General features: G+C 46.2%; 1 protein-coding gene across 1 annotated transcript; it reads left to right on the top strand.

Annotated features, from left to right (window-relative positions):
- The first annotated feature begins 1,471 nt into the window (after positions 1-1,471).
- scn4aa (sodium channel, voltage-gated, type IV, alpha, a) lies at positions 1,472-14,107 on the top strand. The gene is made up of 26 exons (XM_053413375.1): positions 1,472-1,726; positions 1,984-2,102; positions 2,212-2,289; positions 2,366-2,494; positions 2,600-2,691; positions 2,822-3,094; positions 3,180-3,243; positions 3,333-3,474; positions 3,597-3,794; positions 3,953-4,123; positions 4,207-4,336; positions 4,798-5,036; positions 5,122-5,295; positions 5,397-5,753; positions 8,170-8,655; positions 8,985-9,026; positions 9,226-9,358; positions 9,460-9,614; positions 9,734-9,907; positions 10,016-10,138; positions 10,795-11,076; positions 11,163-11,216; positions 11,797-11,934; positions 12,045-12,149; positions 12,373-12,643; positions 12,807-14,107. The coding sequence occupies exons 1-26, from the start codon at positions 1,472-1,474 to the stop codon at positions 14,105-14,107; spliced, it is 5,685 nt and encodes a 1,894-aa protein (XP_053269350.1).
- Positions 14,108-14,244: the final 137 nt, after the last annotated feature.

The following is a 14,244-nucleotide window of genomic DNA, read 5'->3' on the forward strand; positions in this document are numbered from 1 at the left end:
AAAGGCTCAGCCAGGAAGGAATGAGCGGAGTCATCGGGCTTCTGTAACTCGACGCTCCGTCTTGACTGCCTGGAGCAGCTGGGCGGCCATCGAATCTGTGCGAGTGTGTGCGTCGCCCTCGTATGTGTGTGATTGCACGATTTTTCTCTGCTGGTGAGGAAGTTCGAGCGCGGTGTCACTGTCGATCCCGTCGTGCTGATAGCTCAGTCGGCCTCCGTGTCTTTACACAACTCAGCAGCTCGTCTTTTCATGTGCTGTTACCAGGGTGTGTGTGTGTGTGTGTGTGTGTGTGTTTGATTAATTCTCTGATTAATTCAACTGATGATTTAGTTTTCATTGATCTGTGTTTGTGCTGTTTTTGTTCTCCAACTTTTAAAAGCATAAAACCTAAAATCATGCAAAAATACATATTAATACTTTAGCTATGTGGTGAATACACACAGTTTTTTACACAGGGTAATCCGTCCTATTTACAAACTACTTTACTGCATTATTTGTTTGCCTGACAGCAGAGGTCTAACCTCAGCTGCTCCTGACGAAACCAAGTGATGTTGACTGGTTGCTAAACACATCAAAGCATGTAAGCAAACGCCACTTGGACCAGACGTGGAGTGTCTGCTAAGCTAATAAGTAATCTGATGTACACCAGCAATGCTGTGGTCTCTTTAGAACGGTGGGAAAGTCCAGGCCCTCGTCCTGAGTGCCCTCTCTTCATTTCGTTACCAGGGTGTCTGTTCAGAGATGTGGGGCACAGGGTGGAGGGCAGGAACCAGAGGGTAAGGGTTCGGGGGTCCAGGGTCAGGCTGAGGGGTTTGGATACGGATCAAGGCAACTATGATCATCACCAACACTTGGGACATGCTGGGGCTGGGCAATAAACAGTCCCCAAACTCGATATGAGTTCCCCAAATGTGATTATTAAAAAATCGACCCACCCCCTGATCCGAATCGGATGCTGTGGGTCTGTACCTGTTTTCCCATGTTCCCACAAAGGTTGAATAACTGTAATGTGTCATAAGTGAAGAAGATCTGAAACGTCTACGGGTAACACAAGCAGGTCCAGCTGCCAACGGACACTTGAACAACCTCTGAACATGGATGACTGAGAATCTTCACATAGTTTTTGTCATTTTAGGAAATACGTGACTGATAAAATACACTAAACTACAATGATAAAATTAGATTTAGGCAAAATCAGGGAATGCGGTACAATAAAAGTAGTATCATAACGTTAGACAAAGAAAGGTTGCGAAGAACTGTTGTCCATTTTTGCCAGAAAAATAGAAATGACTGATTACCAAAGTAATAAAGTAGAGTTTTAATGTTTGTTTGAGGCATAAATGTTGAGTGTTCTATACGTTTCCCTGCTGTGGTCTGCTAACACATTATTTATCCTCTGTTTACCGACTGTCCTCCCTCCAGCTTCTTCTAGGGAGACCCTGGTGAGGCGGTATCCCTTCGCGATGCGAAGATGGCGCCCGTCTTCCCTCCCCGAGGCGCCGCTGCGTTCCGCCCCTTCACCCAGGAATCACTGGCGGAGATCGAGAGGGTCAAGGAGGAGAGAAAAAAGGCTGGCGAAGTAGCGGGCCATGAGGACGAAACGAAAGACGCTCCGAACGCTGACCTGGAGGCGGGGAAGAGCCTGCCCATGATCTACGGAGACCCTCCATCAGAGATGCTCAACACGCCTCTGGAGGACCTGGACCCCTTCTACAAAGGACAGAACGTCAGATCATCTGGGTTCACTTAGTATCTACTTAGTCTCCATGTCCTCACATTAAATTACCACAGGATGTGTTACGTTTTCTATTTCTGCTGTTTCAACTGCATTCTGTATCCCTTAGACATTGTATTCTGTTTCATGTCAGGAACGCATGTGTCTCAGCTCAGTGTATTTACTTCAGGATTGTCGTCACTGTTTATTTATACAACTCGTATTCTGGGACTCCTCACACTCACTCTGATAATCTTTGTGTGTTCCAGACATTCGTTGTGATCACCAGAGGAAACACAATCTTCCGGTTCAACGCGGAGCCGGCTTGCTACGTTCTGAGCCCCTTTAGTTTGCTGAGGAGAGGAAGCATCAAAGTTCTTATACATTCATATCCTTTGAGCTGTTGTCGCCCGAGTCTGTGTAAAAAACAGAAAAGTTTGCTTATGCACGTAATGTCAAATACTTTTCCTTAATCCTGAAATTAAATTATTTAGCTTGTTCATCATGATTACGATTATGGCGAATTGTGTCTTCATGACGATGAGCAACCCACCAGCATGGAGTAAAACCGTGGAGTGAGTACTCTTGTAATTCCCGTGTTATATTTAATCCTCCTGTCCCTCGTTCTCACGCCGCATCGTTTCTTTCTAGATATGTTTTCACTGGTATTTACACCGTTGAGGCAACAATCAAAGTGTTGTCCAGAGGTTTCTGTGTTGGGTCTTTTACATTCCTTCGAGATCCATGGAATTGGCTGGATTTCATGGTGATCAGCATGGCGTAAGTATGTGGGGACACAAGTTCCAAAAAGTTGTGTATATGTATCTGTGTGTGTGCGTCTCTTCTGGCTGTGGGTTTCACAAACTGTTTTATTTGTACCCACAGATACGTCACTGAGTTCGTGGACCTTGGCAATGTGTCGGCCCTCAGGACGTTTCGTGTTCTTCGAGCCCTTAAAACAATTACTGTGATTCCTGGTATTTCTAATATTTCACTTGTTGCAAGTTGTGTGTTTGTGTCACAGAGTATGTCACGATCCCAGATGAGTGGTAGTGTAACTGCACTCCTGTTTGCCACAGGCACTCATATGATGATGTAATTTGTCAGGTTTGAAAACCATTGTTGCCGCTCTGATCCAGTCGGTGAAGAAAATGGTGGACGTCATGATTCTGACGGTGTTTGCTCTGGCGGTGTTCGCCCTCATCGGCCTTCAGCTCTTCATGGGAAACCTGAAACACAAATGTGTGCGATGGCCGATCGAAACCTTTAACAGCACGGCAGCATTCAACGACACGCTGTCGCACAACGACACCACGGGCGTGAATCAGACGACGTTCTCCAACAGTACCTTTGATTTTATGGAATATATCCAAAACTCCGGTATGTAGTGTGTCTCTTATATTAGCTTTAAGGTTGTGTCCACACTGGAGTATGTCTCATTGCTTCTTTTCTCCTTTCATTGTAGATAATCACTATTTTGTGGAAGGAAGCCTTGATGCTCTACTTTGTGGGAACAGCTCTGATGCTGGGTATGTAACATCCTCACTGGTCCGTCTGGTCGGAGCTGTTTATGTCAGATTTGGGGTAAAGCACGCTGACTCTTCCTCCCTGTTGACAGATTGTGCCCCGAAGGGTTCACCTGCATGAAGGCTGGGAGGAACCCCAACTATGGCTACACCAGCTTTGACTCGTTTGGCTGGGCCTTCCTCGCCCTCTTCAGACTCATGACCCAGGACTACTGGGAGAACCTTTTCCAGCTGGTTGGCACTTCTTTCTTTTCTTGCAAACAGACAACTTTTAGAACTTTTTAAATTCAAAGTAAAAAATCGGAAAGAGAAACCTGTCCTTAGTTCTCGCAGCTTCTGTTTTGCTTCAAACACAGATCCTGCGGGCGGCTGGTAAGACATACATGCTGTTCTTTGTGGTGATTATCTTCCTGGGATCCTTCTATCTCATCAACCTCATCCTGGCCGTGGTGGCCATGGCTTACGACGAGCAGAATCAGGCAACCCAGCGAGAGGCCATAGAGAAGGAAGAGGAGTTCCAGCGGCTACTGGAGCAACTCAGGAATCAAGACCTGGTAACTGACTCACGTAATGATGCTGTTATGTGACAGCAAGAATTAAGGGCATTTTGTTTTGGTCCTTAGCCTGGATTTATGATGAATACCTATTAAGTGTGGTAAAATTGTCAACATATAAATCAGTTTGCAGTTAAACTGAACCTTCGACCCGACAGCCTCTGAATCTTGGGAGTCGAGCCACTTTAACCAGTAAGAAGTCGCTGAGTCATCGCACGTCGTCTCAGTTGGGGGACGATGAACTGAGTCTCGAACGTGACGACATCGTCAAGGACTGCAACGGGAGGGTCATCCCCCACATACTCATCAGAGCGCCCACCATGGTTAAGGTGAGTCGGGGTTAGGGAGATTTCTACGGGAGCTTGCAACTCACTTCAATTCAATTTATTTTCATTATCACTTCACTTCACAGCCTGCTGCAGATTACGAACTCGAGGAAAGGTCACTGAGCTCCGTGCCCAGCATGCTCCATCTGGACGGACCCGGCCTGACACAGAGGAGGGCGAGCGCTATGACCGTGCTCACTGCAGCTGCCATGGAAGGTACCGTGTAATTCAAAAAATCCACCAGCACTCACTTATGAATATATTTGCTTATACTAACATAAGTAGATGACACAACACCACGAGGCCTATTTCAGGATCCTGTTTGTGTTCAACGCAGCGGGGGGGAATATGTATAGAGGTGCCAAGTGCCTTCAGGGAATGAAGAAATACACAAGGCTTAGCTGCAGGTTCTGTAACACGAGCGCAAATGGCATAGATTATCGAGCAGTTGTTAAGGCTAATACAGTAGCATTGTCCAGTCGGGCTAATCACATTGTATGCAGTAGAAATCCCTGTTAAGCTCGGGCTATTTCAGCTCAACTCCGACCTGGCACAGCAAGAATTTGAATGTCCCTCGGCGTTGCATTCTGTGAGCCGTGTCCCCATCATCACTTAAAGATAACCCATGAAACCGCCGATAGACTGCATCATTCTTTGTCTTCCCTGTCCTTGTCTAGAGTTGGAGGATGCCCAGAGGCCGTGCCCGCCCGGCTGGTACAAGTTTGCCGACAAGTTCCTGAAGTGGGAATGCTCCCCGTCCTGGGTGGTCTTTAAAAACTGGATGCACTTTGTGGTGATGGACCCTTTCGTGGACTTGACCATCACCATCTGCATCGTGCTCAACACCCTCTTCATGGCCATGGAGCACTACCCCATGTCTCCGGAGTTTGAATACATGCTCTTAGTGGGGAATCTGGTGAATATCTGCAGCTTTGAAAACTCATCACGCAACTTTCTTCTTTTATCATAGAATTGGTACCAAAGTTTGTTTTTCTCTTCAGGTTTTCACCGGGATCTTTACAGCGGAGATGGTCTTCAAGCTCGTTGCAATGGCTCCTTACTATTACTTCCAAGTTGGCTGGAACATCTTCGACAGCATCATTGTCTCGCTCAGTCTCGTGGAGTTGGGGCTGGCGAATGTCCAGGGCCTCTCTGTCCTCAGGTCCTTCCGTCTGGTGAGAAACACCGACACGTGTCATTTGGATCCATTCACCACAGCGACATTACTTCCTGTTATTCACCGTCTCTGTTTGTGTGTGTCCTGTGTTGGAGATAGCTGCGTGTCTTCAAACTGGCCAAATCCTGGCCAACGCTCAACATGCTGATCAAGATCATCGGTAACTCGGTGGGCGCTTTAGGAAACCTGACTCTGGTGCTGGCCATCATTGTCTTCATCTTCGCCGTGGTGGGCATGCAGCTCTTTGGGAAGAACTACAAGGACTGCGTGTGCAAGATCTCTTTGGATTGCCAGCTGCCGCGCTGGCACATGCACGACTTCTTCCACTCGTTCCTCATCGTGTTCCGCATCCTGTGCGGGGAGTGGATCGAGACCATGTGGGACTGCATGGAGGTGGCAGGAGCTGGGATGTGTTTGGTTGTCTTCATGATGGTCATGGTCATCGGAAATCTTGTGGTAGGTGCAACAGACTCTGGCTCCAAATGAGCAAAACGTCAGCGTTCATATCCATATCATATCTGCTCGAAAAGCACTCACACCATTGTTCCACCTCACTACTGACATGTTGACCAGCTGCTGCTACTGTGAAGCTGTAAAGCTGACAAACTGTTTTCTAAAATCTTTCTAAATCTTACAGTGATCTTACTATAATGCCAGGAGAGTGTGTGTGTGTGGTGTGTGTGGGGGGGGGGGGGGATCAGCACAGGGATGCCAAGGACAGGCAGACACAGCTGGGGGACAGGGCATAGCAGCATGTTTGTTATTACATGTGTTCTTATTGTTGTGGGGCTGCAACTAATCTACTAGCATCTGTGAACAGAGCTAATACTTATACTAAGTGACTGGGGGAATCTGTACGAAGAAGAGGCAGCAGAGATTATGATGCTCGGGGAAGAAGAAGTGTCTGGTGCAGGAACATACTTTCCACAGTCCCTGACATTTTGTCTTGGCCTCACGGATCAGGGATGATCAGCTCTCACACATCATTTCGGCATCACATTTTACCACCGGAGCCAAAACCATTTCCTCTCAGGGTATTCATAGCGATGAAACGGAAATGGCTCATTGTCAAGTGCTGACAAAGGTATTCAGCCGGCTGCACCGTGCCAATATCGTCACGGCTTTTCTGTGTCTCACACTCACCCCCCCCCCCCCCCCCCCCCCCCCCCCCGGACCCTCCACTCATAATTCACATGGACATCTTGCACATACAGTAAATGCACACTGACATGAAGCCTGATAATTTACTTAACACACTTCATGGAAGAGGAGGAGGGGGGGGGGGGGGGGGGTTCTATTTAAATCAAATGACTCGAGCCATCAAACAGTGGTTTTGACCTTGAGTATGTGCTAAGATCCGGCTCAAGTAAGCATGCTGCTGCCGGGGGAACAAACACAGACAGCTGAGCGAGCAGAGCTCCGGTGGCGATGGGGTCGGGGGTGTTAAGGGAAAAGTCATCTGATCCCAGATCGAGCCGTAATTGATGAAGAGGTGATCGGGTTGGGCCATCAGCACCACAGTATGTGGAGCAGAGTGGATTCGACTTGCATGTGTTGGGGACATGAGGAGCATTTTGTGCTGATTATATATTTTTTTCTCTTGAGCTCATTAATAATTTTTAAACACAATCTCATCAGATCACTTCCCGTTCTTTGAAATAAGACTTTTTTAAATTAAATTATAGTTGAGATGATTATGATTAAGGAGTATAAATGAGGAATTCTTCTTCAAACTTTTAAATGAACATTTAGCTAAATAATTTTTACTTTTCTTTTACTAACTTCTGATCACCTGGTAACAAACGTTTTATTTGTTTTGACACTTGACCCATCACCAGACCAGGCCATAAGACTTTTAAACTCCTCTGAACTGCAATAACTCCACCAAACTAGCACCGTGTCATATTTGCATATTTGCACCATTGCACAAATTGCACTATTGTTGTTTTATTTTCTCTTCAGCTGTTTTTATATATATTTAGATATATACTTTATTTTCTATTTTAAATTTTGATATTCTATTTTATTCTATTTTATACTATTTCTATTTTATTTTTTAGGTTGTAATTACTTGAGCATTGCTAGAAGAGAGCCTGTGACTCAAGCATTTCACTGCCAGCGACTGCTTAATGTTATTGTTGTGCATTTGATAATAAAAATCTTGAATCTTGAATCTTGAATCTTGAACTACAACAAAGTGAAATGGGCTGTGGTTTAAGATTTAGTTGAAATTTATGAGAGTTCCCTTTGCACTTCTCTCGAATGCGTATTTCTCAAAATGTCAGATTAAGTTGAAACTTAAGTTCAAATTCTCCACACCTCCGGATCTCTGCTGTGATATTTCTGGCCGAGTGTCAACAATATCTTGTTCATCGTGAACGCTGAAAAGCTTTTTACCTCCACTGGCGGCCTCTTGTGTTCGACAGCTCATCCTTTTCCCCCCTCAGCCGTCTTTACTGATTCACGACCCGAGCTCTGCAATGAAAGAGATCGGCCTTTGTAACCATGATCTCCCGCTAAACCTGGGAAATAGGAACCGAGAAACTGACCAACAGGTTCGAGAAACTAAAGATAGCTGCGTCTGCAACTCGAGGCAGACAACAAAATATTTACTGATGCTTCATCACAGCACCAACGAGCGGGTCCGCACTTCTGGGTTTAGTTCAGCGTTGTCGACACACTTCGACCCAGTGACGACAAATGTGGTGATAATATGACGCTATCATGTAATGACACCCTCTTAACCTGAGACAAATAGAAATGAAAGCCATTTTCTCATTCACTGATTTCTGCATAAACAAGAAGAAAATCAGATGTACACTATTGTGCGTTATTTTGTGACCCTGCTCACTCCTTGCGGTTCTGTCCTCAGGTGTTGAACCTCTTCCTGGCCTTGCTCCTCAGCTCGTTCAGCGGGGACAACCTCTCAGCGGGAGACGAGGACGGGGAGATGAACAACCTCCAGATCGCCATCGGCAGGATCACGCGAGGCATCGACTGGTTCAAAGCGTTCGTTGTGCGACTCGTTCAGCAGAATCTCAACAGAAAACCCAGGGGCCCCGAGGAGGCTCCGACGGATGGCTCGGACCCCAAAATGGAAGGAATCGAAATGAACCACTTAGACACCTGTCAGGATTTCAAAATGGCGGACGGGATATCTAACTGTCTGGTTGAAGGGCGGCCTTCTGGAGTTCTCGTGGACGCAGAGCTCAGTCTCATTGTGCCTATCGCCCAGGGAGAGTCGGACTTTGAAAACCTGGGCGAGGAAGATGATGAAGACGATGAAGACGATGATGACGACGATGATGATGACGCTATTGACTTAGAGATGTTAGATGAAGAGAGCAACCAGAGCACAGTAAGACAACATGTTTCTGTCTGTCTCTATCAATCTATCTATCTATCTATCTATCTATCTACCTACCTATCTACCTATCTACCTACCTATCTACCTACCTACCTACCTACCTACCTACCTACCTATCTACCTACCTACCTACCTACCTACCTACCTACCTACCTACCTACCTACCTACCTACCTACCTACCTACCTACCTACCTACATACCTATCTACCTATCTACCTACCTACCTACCTTACAGTTACTACCATGTCACTATAATTCTTTTAATGACAAACTGACCTGTGTCGATGGTTTGTAAAGTGGCCGTTTTGGTTTATTCCAGGAAAACTCAGAAGATGAAGGCAGCATGCCAAGAAATGTCAAAGTGAGTCACTCTACAGACGAAATTTATCAACAAACATAACTCTTAACACTGTTTGAAATATGTATCCAGTGCTACATGTTGACGCATGTGCAGATGATTGCTGTACATGGGTTCTGCTCAAAATAACAATGGCTGCGGGGAGAATCGTGAATTAGTTTCACCTTTTTGTTAATCAACTACTTTTGTGATTCTTGCCCAGCTGATGGGTGCTCTGTGTGACGGGGATTCTTCGATATGCAGCACAGTGGACTACCAACCACCTGAGCCTGAACCAGAAGAGGTGGAGGAGGAGGAGCCAGAAGCAGTGGAGCCGGAGGCCTGCTTCACCGACGGTATGGACACCCTGTAGACCAACTCGGACGAATAGGCTTTGTTTTCATTGCACCAGTGTTCATGCTCCTGAAATCTGAGACTACCTTCCCTCCCTCCCCAGAATGTGTGAGTCGCTGGCCATTTCTGACTGTGGACATCACCCAAGGTAGAGGCAAGAAGTGGTGGAACCTCCGCAAGGCTTGCTTCACTATTGTGGAGCACGACTGGTTCGAGACCTTCATCATCTTCATGATCCTGCTCAGCAGCGGGGCTCTGGTTAGTGGCTGTCATCAGTGCAACAGATTTAGAAGCGTAGACTGTTTTATAATCCGGTCCGAAGATACTGTTATGCTGTCGGGACGTGTGTCACGGTATTGAATGTCCTCTTTTGGCAGGCCTTCGAAGACATATACATAGAAAGACGCCGAACCATCAAAATTATTCTGGAGTATGCTGACAAAGTTTTCACCTACGTCTTTGTCATCGAGATGCTCCTTAAATGGGTCGCGTACGGCTTCAAGACCTACTTCACCAACGCCTGGTGCTGGCTGGACTTCTTCATTGTATTTGTAAGTTCTGATGTCTTTCTTGTCCACAGCACATGCATAGAGACACGGTTTACACCAGATGACGTTGTTGGTAACACTTGAATAGGAAACGTTTTGATTCTGCCCCAGATTTCCCTGATTAGTTTAGTTGCCAACTGGATGGGCTACTCTGACCTCGGACCAATCAAATCCCTCAGAACCCTCAGGGCGCTGAGGCCTCTCCGAGCATTGTCCAGATTTGAAGGGATGAGGGTGAGTTATGAGTAATGTGCATGGCTAACATTTACCCCATTTACACCTGCCTTTAAAATGCATTCTCGGTGATTGGGTTGCAATCGGAGAGAGCTCGACCACATGAGGGTTCAGGTGTAAATACCCTCGAGATGCTTTGAGGACAGATTGTGATCCAATTAGCCAAACCAGCTCAGCAGGTGGTCGGGACGCATTGTGACCACGTTGAACACAAATGCAAATGTATTGTTAATCAATATAAAATTACGTTGCAGTCAGAAATATCTGATTATTTGCTCCCAAGTAGCGATGTAGCATCTAGGCAGCTAGCAACCATTGACCGGTAAACACACAAAGAAGTCCTCAATATGGACGTTATTCAAGATACTCGTAAATATAGTGAATAAAAGATATATCAGTAAACATTTAATGCCACATGTAAATCGACTCATTGATTTCGAGAGTCCAATGTATTGACCAGCTTTTCCTTGTTATGTTTGTTGAACACATGCTTACACCACGGCTGCTTTCACAGAGCTGATTCAGGTAAGAGGCTCTGACTGACATGCCAGTGACTCACACCAAGTTTGTTGTGCAGTCGTCCGATCACCATACATCAGGAAACAGTTGTGTATACTGTACATGTCACTTCTAACAGAGTCCTCTCTGTCGGGCAGGTGGTGGTGAACGCTCTCGTCGGGGCGATTCCCTCCATCTTCAACGTGCTCCTGGTGTGTCTGATCTTCTGGCTCATCTTCAGCATCATGGGAGTGAACCTGTTTGCTGGCAAGTTCTACCACTGCATCAACACCACCACGGAGAAGCTTTTCCCCATCAGCGAGGTCAACAACATGAGCGACTGCATGGCCGTCGAGGAGGCCACGCAGGAGGCGCGCTGGGTCAACGTCAAAGTCAACTACGACAACGTGGGGCAAGGCTACCTGTCGCTGCTTCAAGTGGTGGGGCGGCGCTGTTCAGTTATGAAGCTTATGGTTGATGTTTATGGTGAAAAAGAAAATGTAGATGTTGTTCTTTGCGTTTGCAGGCAACGTTCAAAGGTTGGATGGACATCATGTACGCTGCTGTGGACTCAAGAGAGGTGATTATTAACAGCAGTGAAACTTCGTTTTGGAAGTGTTACAATATGATTCAATATTTATTATTAGACAAGCTAACCCTGGTTTTCACAATTTTCTAAATATCAGTCTCTCATTTGCTTCAGATGTGGAATCGTTTTATATATTCTTATTTTTTTTCAATGTTTGAAAACAAAGATTAATTTGATGCATTAATGATTTGGAACTATAACCTTTTCAAAGTCCCTATTTTCAAAAGAACCATATGTATTAATATTATATGATATTGTATTTAATATATTTGTAAAATGAAAGCTGCTTTTCCCTCCAGTATATATTTCCCCTTCCCCTCTTTTAACACCATCCTGCTCTTTAACCTAATTAAATACATATGTAATATATACTGTACGTGACAGATGGTGATAGTAAAGTGACTCTGGACCAACCAGTGACCTTCCTGACCTGTATCACATTTCAGTTTCTCCCCGCTCTGTCTCACAGTCGTCTTTTATGCTTGATCTACTTATATAAAAAGATGACCAGAGAAAAACCAGCTTTTTCTTATAATGTTTGAATTGTTTTAAAATGTTTTGTTCCTTCCAGGTGGAAGAGCAACCGTCTTATGAGATCAACCTCTACATGTACATCTACTTTGTCATCTTCATCATCTTCGGCGCCTTCTTCACTCTCAATCTCTTCATCGGCGTCATTATTGACAATTTCAACCAACAAAAGAAAAAGATAAGTGTCACACTTTGAATAAGAATCAGTCGAATGTAGAAGTCATGTTTTTTCATTTGAAGGCACACGAGAGTTGTCACTGAATTAATATTCTTATGTTGTGTCTGCACTTTGGAGATAAAGACATATTTCTGACTGAGGAACAGAAGAAATACTACGAAGCCATGAAGAAACTCGGGTCAAAGAAGCCACAGAAGCCAATTCCACGTCCGACAGTACGTCACTCATTTACAACTGATTATGTCAGTCAGGGATTATAGATTTTTATTGTCACATAGTTTAATAAAGGTAAAAATGATCTTCTGCATGGTTTGATGTTGAAAACAAATCGGTATGCATGGCAGCATGATGTCGTCCCTGTGCTGACCAACAGGTCAAATGACCCCAGCGGGTTTGTGTTTCCCACGGCCTCACCCTGCTCTCCCTCTGACCCTGCAGAACCCAGTCCAGGGCGTGGTGTTTGACCTCATCACTCAGCAGTTCTTTGACATCTTCATCATGGTGCTCATCTGCCTCAACATGGTGAGCATGATGGTGGAGACGGACAACCAGAGCCCAGAGATGGAGGATTTCCTCTTTAAAGTGAACGTGGCGTTCATCATCGTCTTCACCGGGGAGTGTGTGTTGAAGCTCTTCGCCCTGCGACAGTACTTCTTCACCAACGGGTGGAACGTCTTTGACTTTGTTGTGGTCATCTTGTCGATAGCTGGTGGGTACCTCGTGCGTTAGGAGCACAGTTTTGAAATACAGAAAAGTAGAATATCGTGAAAAAGTTCAACATTTCTGGTCAGTTATTAAAGAAAGTAAAAAATGTTTGTATCCTTGACTCCTTACATGTTTTCTCTGATTGCCGTCTGTCTGGTTTGTTTCAGGCACGATGCTCTCTGACCTCATTGAGAAGTACTTTGTGTCGCCCACTCTGTTCAGAGTGATCAGACTCGCCAGAATAGGGAGGATTCTGCGTCTTATTAAAGGCGCCAAGGGCATCCGGACGCTTCTCTTCGCTCTGATGATGTCCCTTCCTGCCCTCTTCAATATTGGTCTCCTGCTCTTCCTCATCATGTTCATCTTCTCCATATTTGGCATGTCAAACTTTGCCTATGTCAAGAAGGGGGCTGGGATCGATGACATTTTTAACTTTGAGACGTTTGGCGGCAGCATCATCTGCCTGTTTGAGATCACCACGTCGGCGGGCTGGGACGGGCTTCTGCTCCCGATGCTCAACAGCAACTTTCCGGACTGTGATCCAAACTTTGAGAACCCGGGAACCGACGTTCTGGGGAACTGTGGCAACCCGGGCATGGCCATGATCTTCTTCTGCAGCTACATAGTCGTCACATTCTTGGTGGTGGTCAACATGTACATCGCCATCATCTTGGAGAACTTCAACGTGGCGCAGGAGGAGAGCGGTGACGCGCTCTGCGAGGAGGACTTCGATATGTTCAACGAGACGTGGGAGAAGTTCGACTTGGACGGGACTCAGTTCATCGAGTACAGCAGGCTCTTCGATTTCTGTGACGCCTTGCAGGAGCCGCTGAGGGTGGCCAAGCCCAACCGGCTCCGCCTGATCGAGATGGACATGCCGCTGGTCATCGGGGACAGGATCCACTGCCTGGATGTCTTGCTGGCCGTCACAAAGATTGTCCTGGGAGACACGGTGGAGATGGCGGCAATGAAGGAGAGCATAGAGGCGAAATTCATCCTGAACAACCCCACATCGGACTCCTTTGCACCGATTACCACAACGATGCGCCACAAGGAGGAGCACATGGCTGCTGTGGTCATTCAGAGGGCTTACCGCACCCACCTGCTGAAACGCTGCATACGCCACGCCGCTTTCATGCACCGCTCCAAGAGGTCGGGCAAAAGGGATGGAGGTGATGATCCGCCAGAAAGGGAGGGGCTGCTCGCACGGAAGCTGGGAGTGCTCTATGGGAGCAAAGCAGACCTGGCGGGGGAGATGGAGCAGGCTGCTCTGGAAACTCTGGCAAACCAAGAGCCTCTCAATCCTGAGACAATGTCCCAGCACACAGGGGCCCAGTGTGGCCCCGAACCCCCCGACTCACACGTCATGGTCGTGCTTGTAGAAATTACTAATGAGGTTTTACTACATTCTGCCCCCGACCGACAGCTCCTCCCTGTAGACGCCAACCTGAGAGAGTCCATCGTATAACGAGCACTGTTGTCTTTTTATATTTTACCTATAATGATGCAAATTTTCCACGTTAGATGAAGCGCTGACACGGAGCCACGGAATGTTTTAAACTTTGATTCTCACCATTTAAGTTCATGGTTTAATAATGTATTTGA

Source organism: Pleuronectes platessa, chromosome 21, assembly GCF_947347685.1.
Source record: "Pleuronectes platessa chromosome 21, fPlePla1.1, whole genome shotgun sequence".
Classification (NCBI taxonomy): Eukaryota; Metazoa; Chordata; class Actinopteri; order Pleuronectiformes; family Pleuronectidae; genus Pleuronectes; species Pleuronectes platessa.

Excerpts from the sequence above, each read along its gene's own strand:
- scn4aa (XM_053413375.1), top strand. The coding sequence starts at position 1,472 with ATGGCGCCCGTCTTCCCTCCCCGAGGCGCCGCTGCGTTCCGCCCCTTC. Across the intron at positions 2,692-2,821 it reads AACAATTACTGTGATTCCTG|GTTTGAAAACCATTGTTGCC; the intron begins GTATTTCTAATA and ends GTAATTTGTCAG. Across the intron at positions 3,475-3,596 it reads GGGAGAACCTTTTCCAGCTG|ATCCTGCGGGCGGCTGGTAA; the intron begins GTTGGCACTTCT and ends CTTCAAACACAG.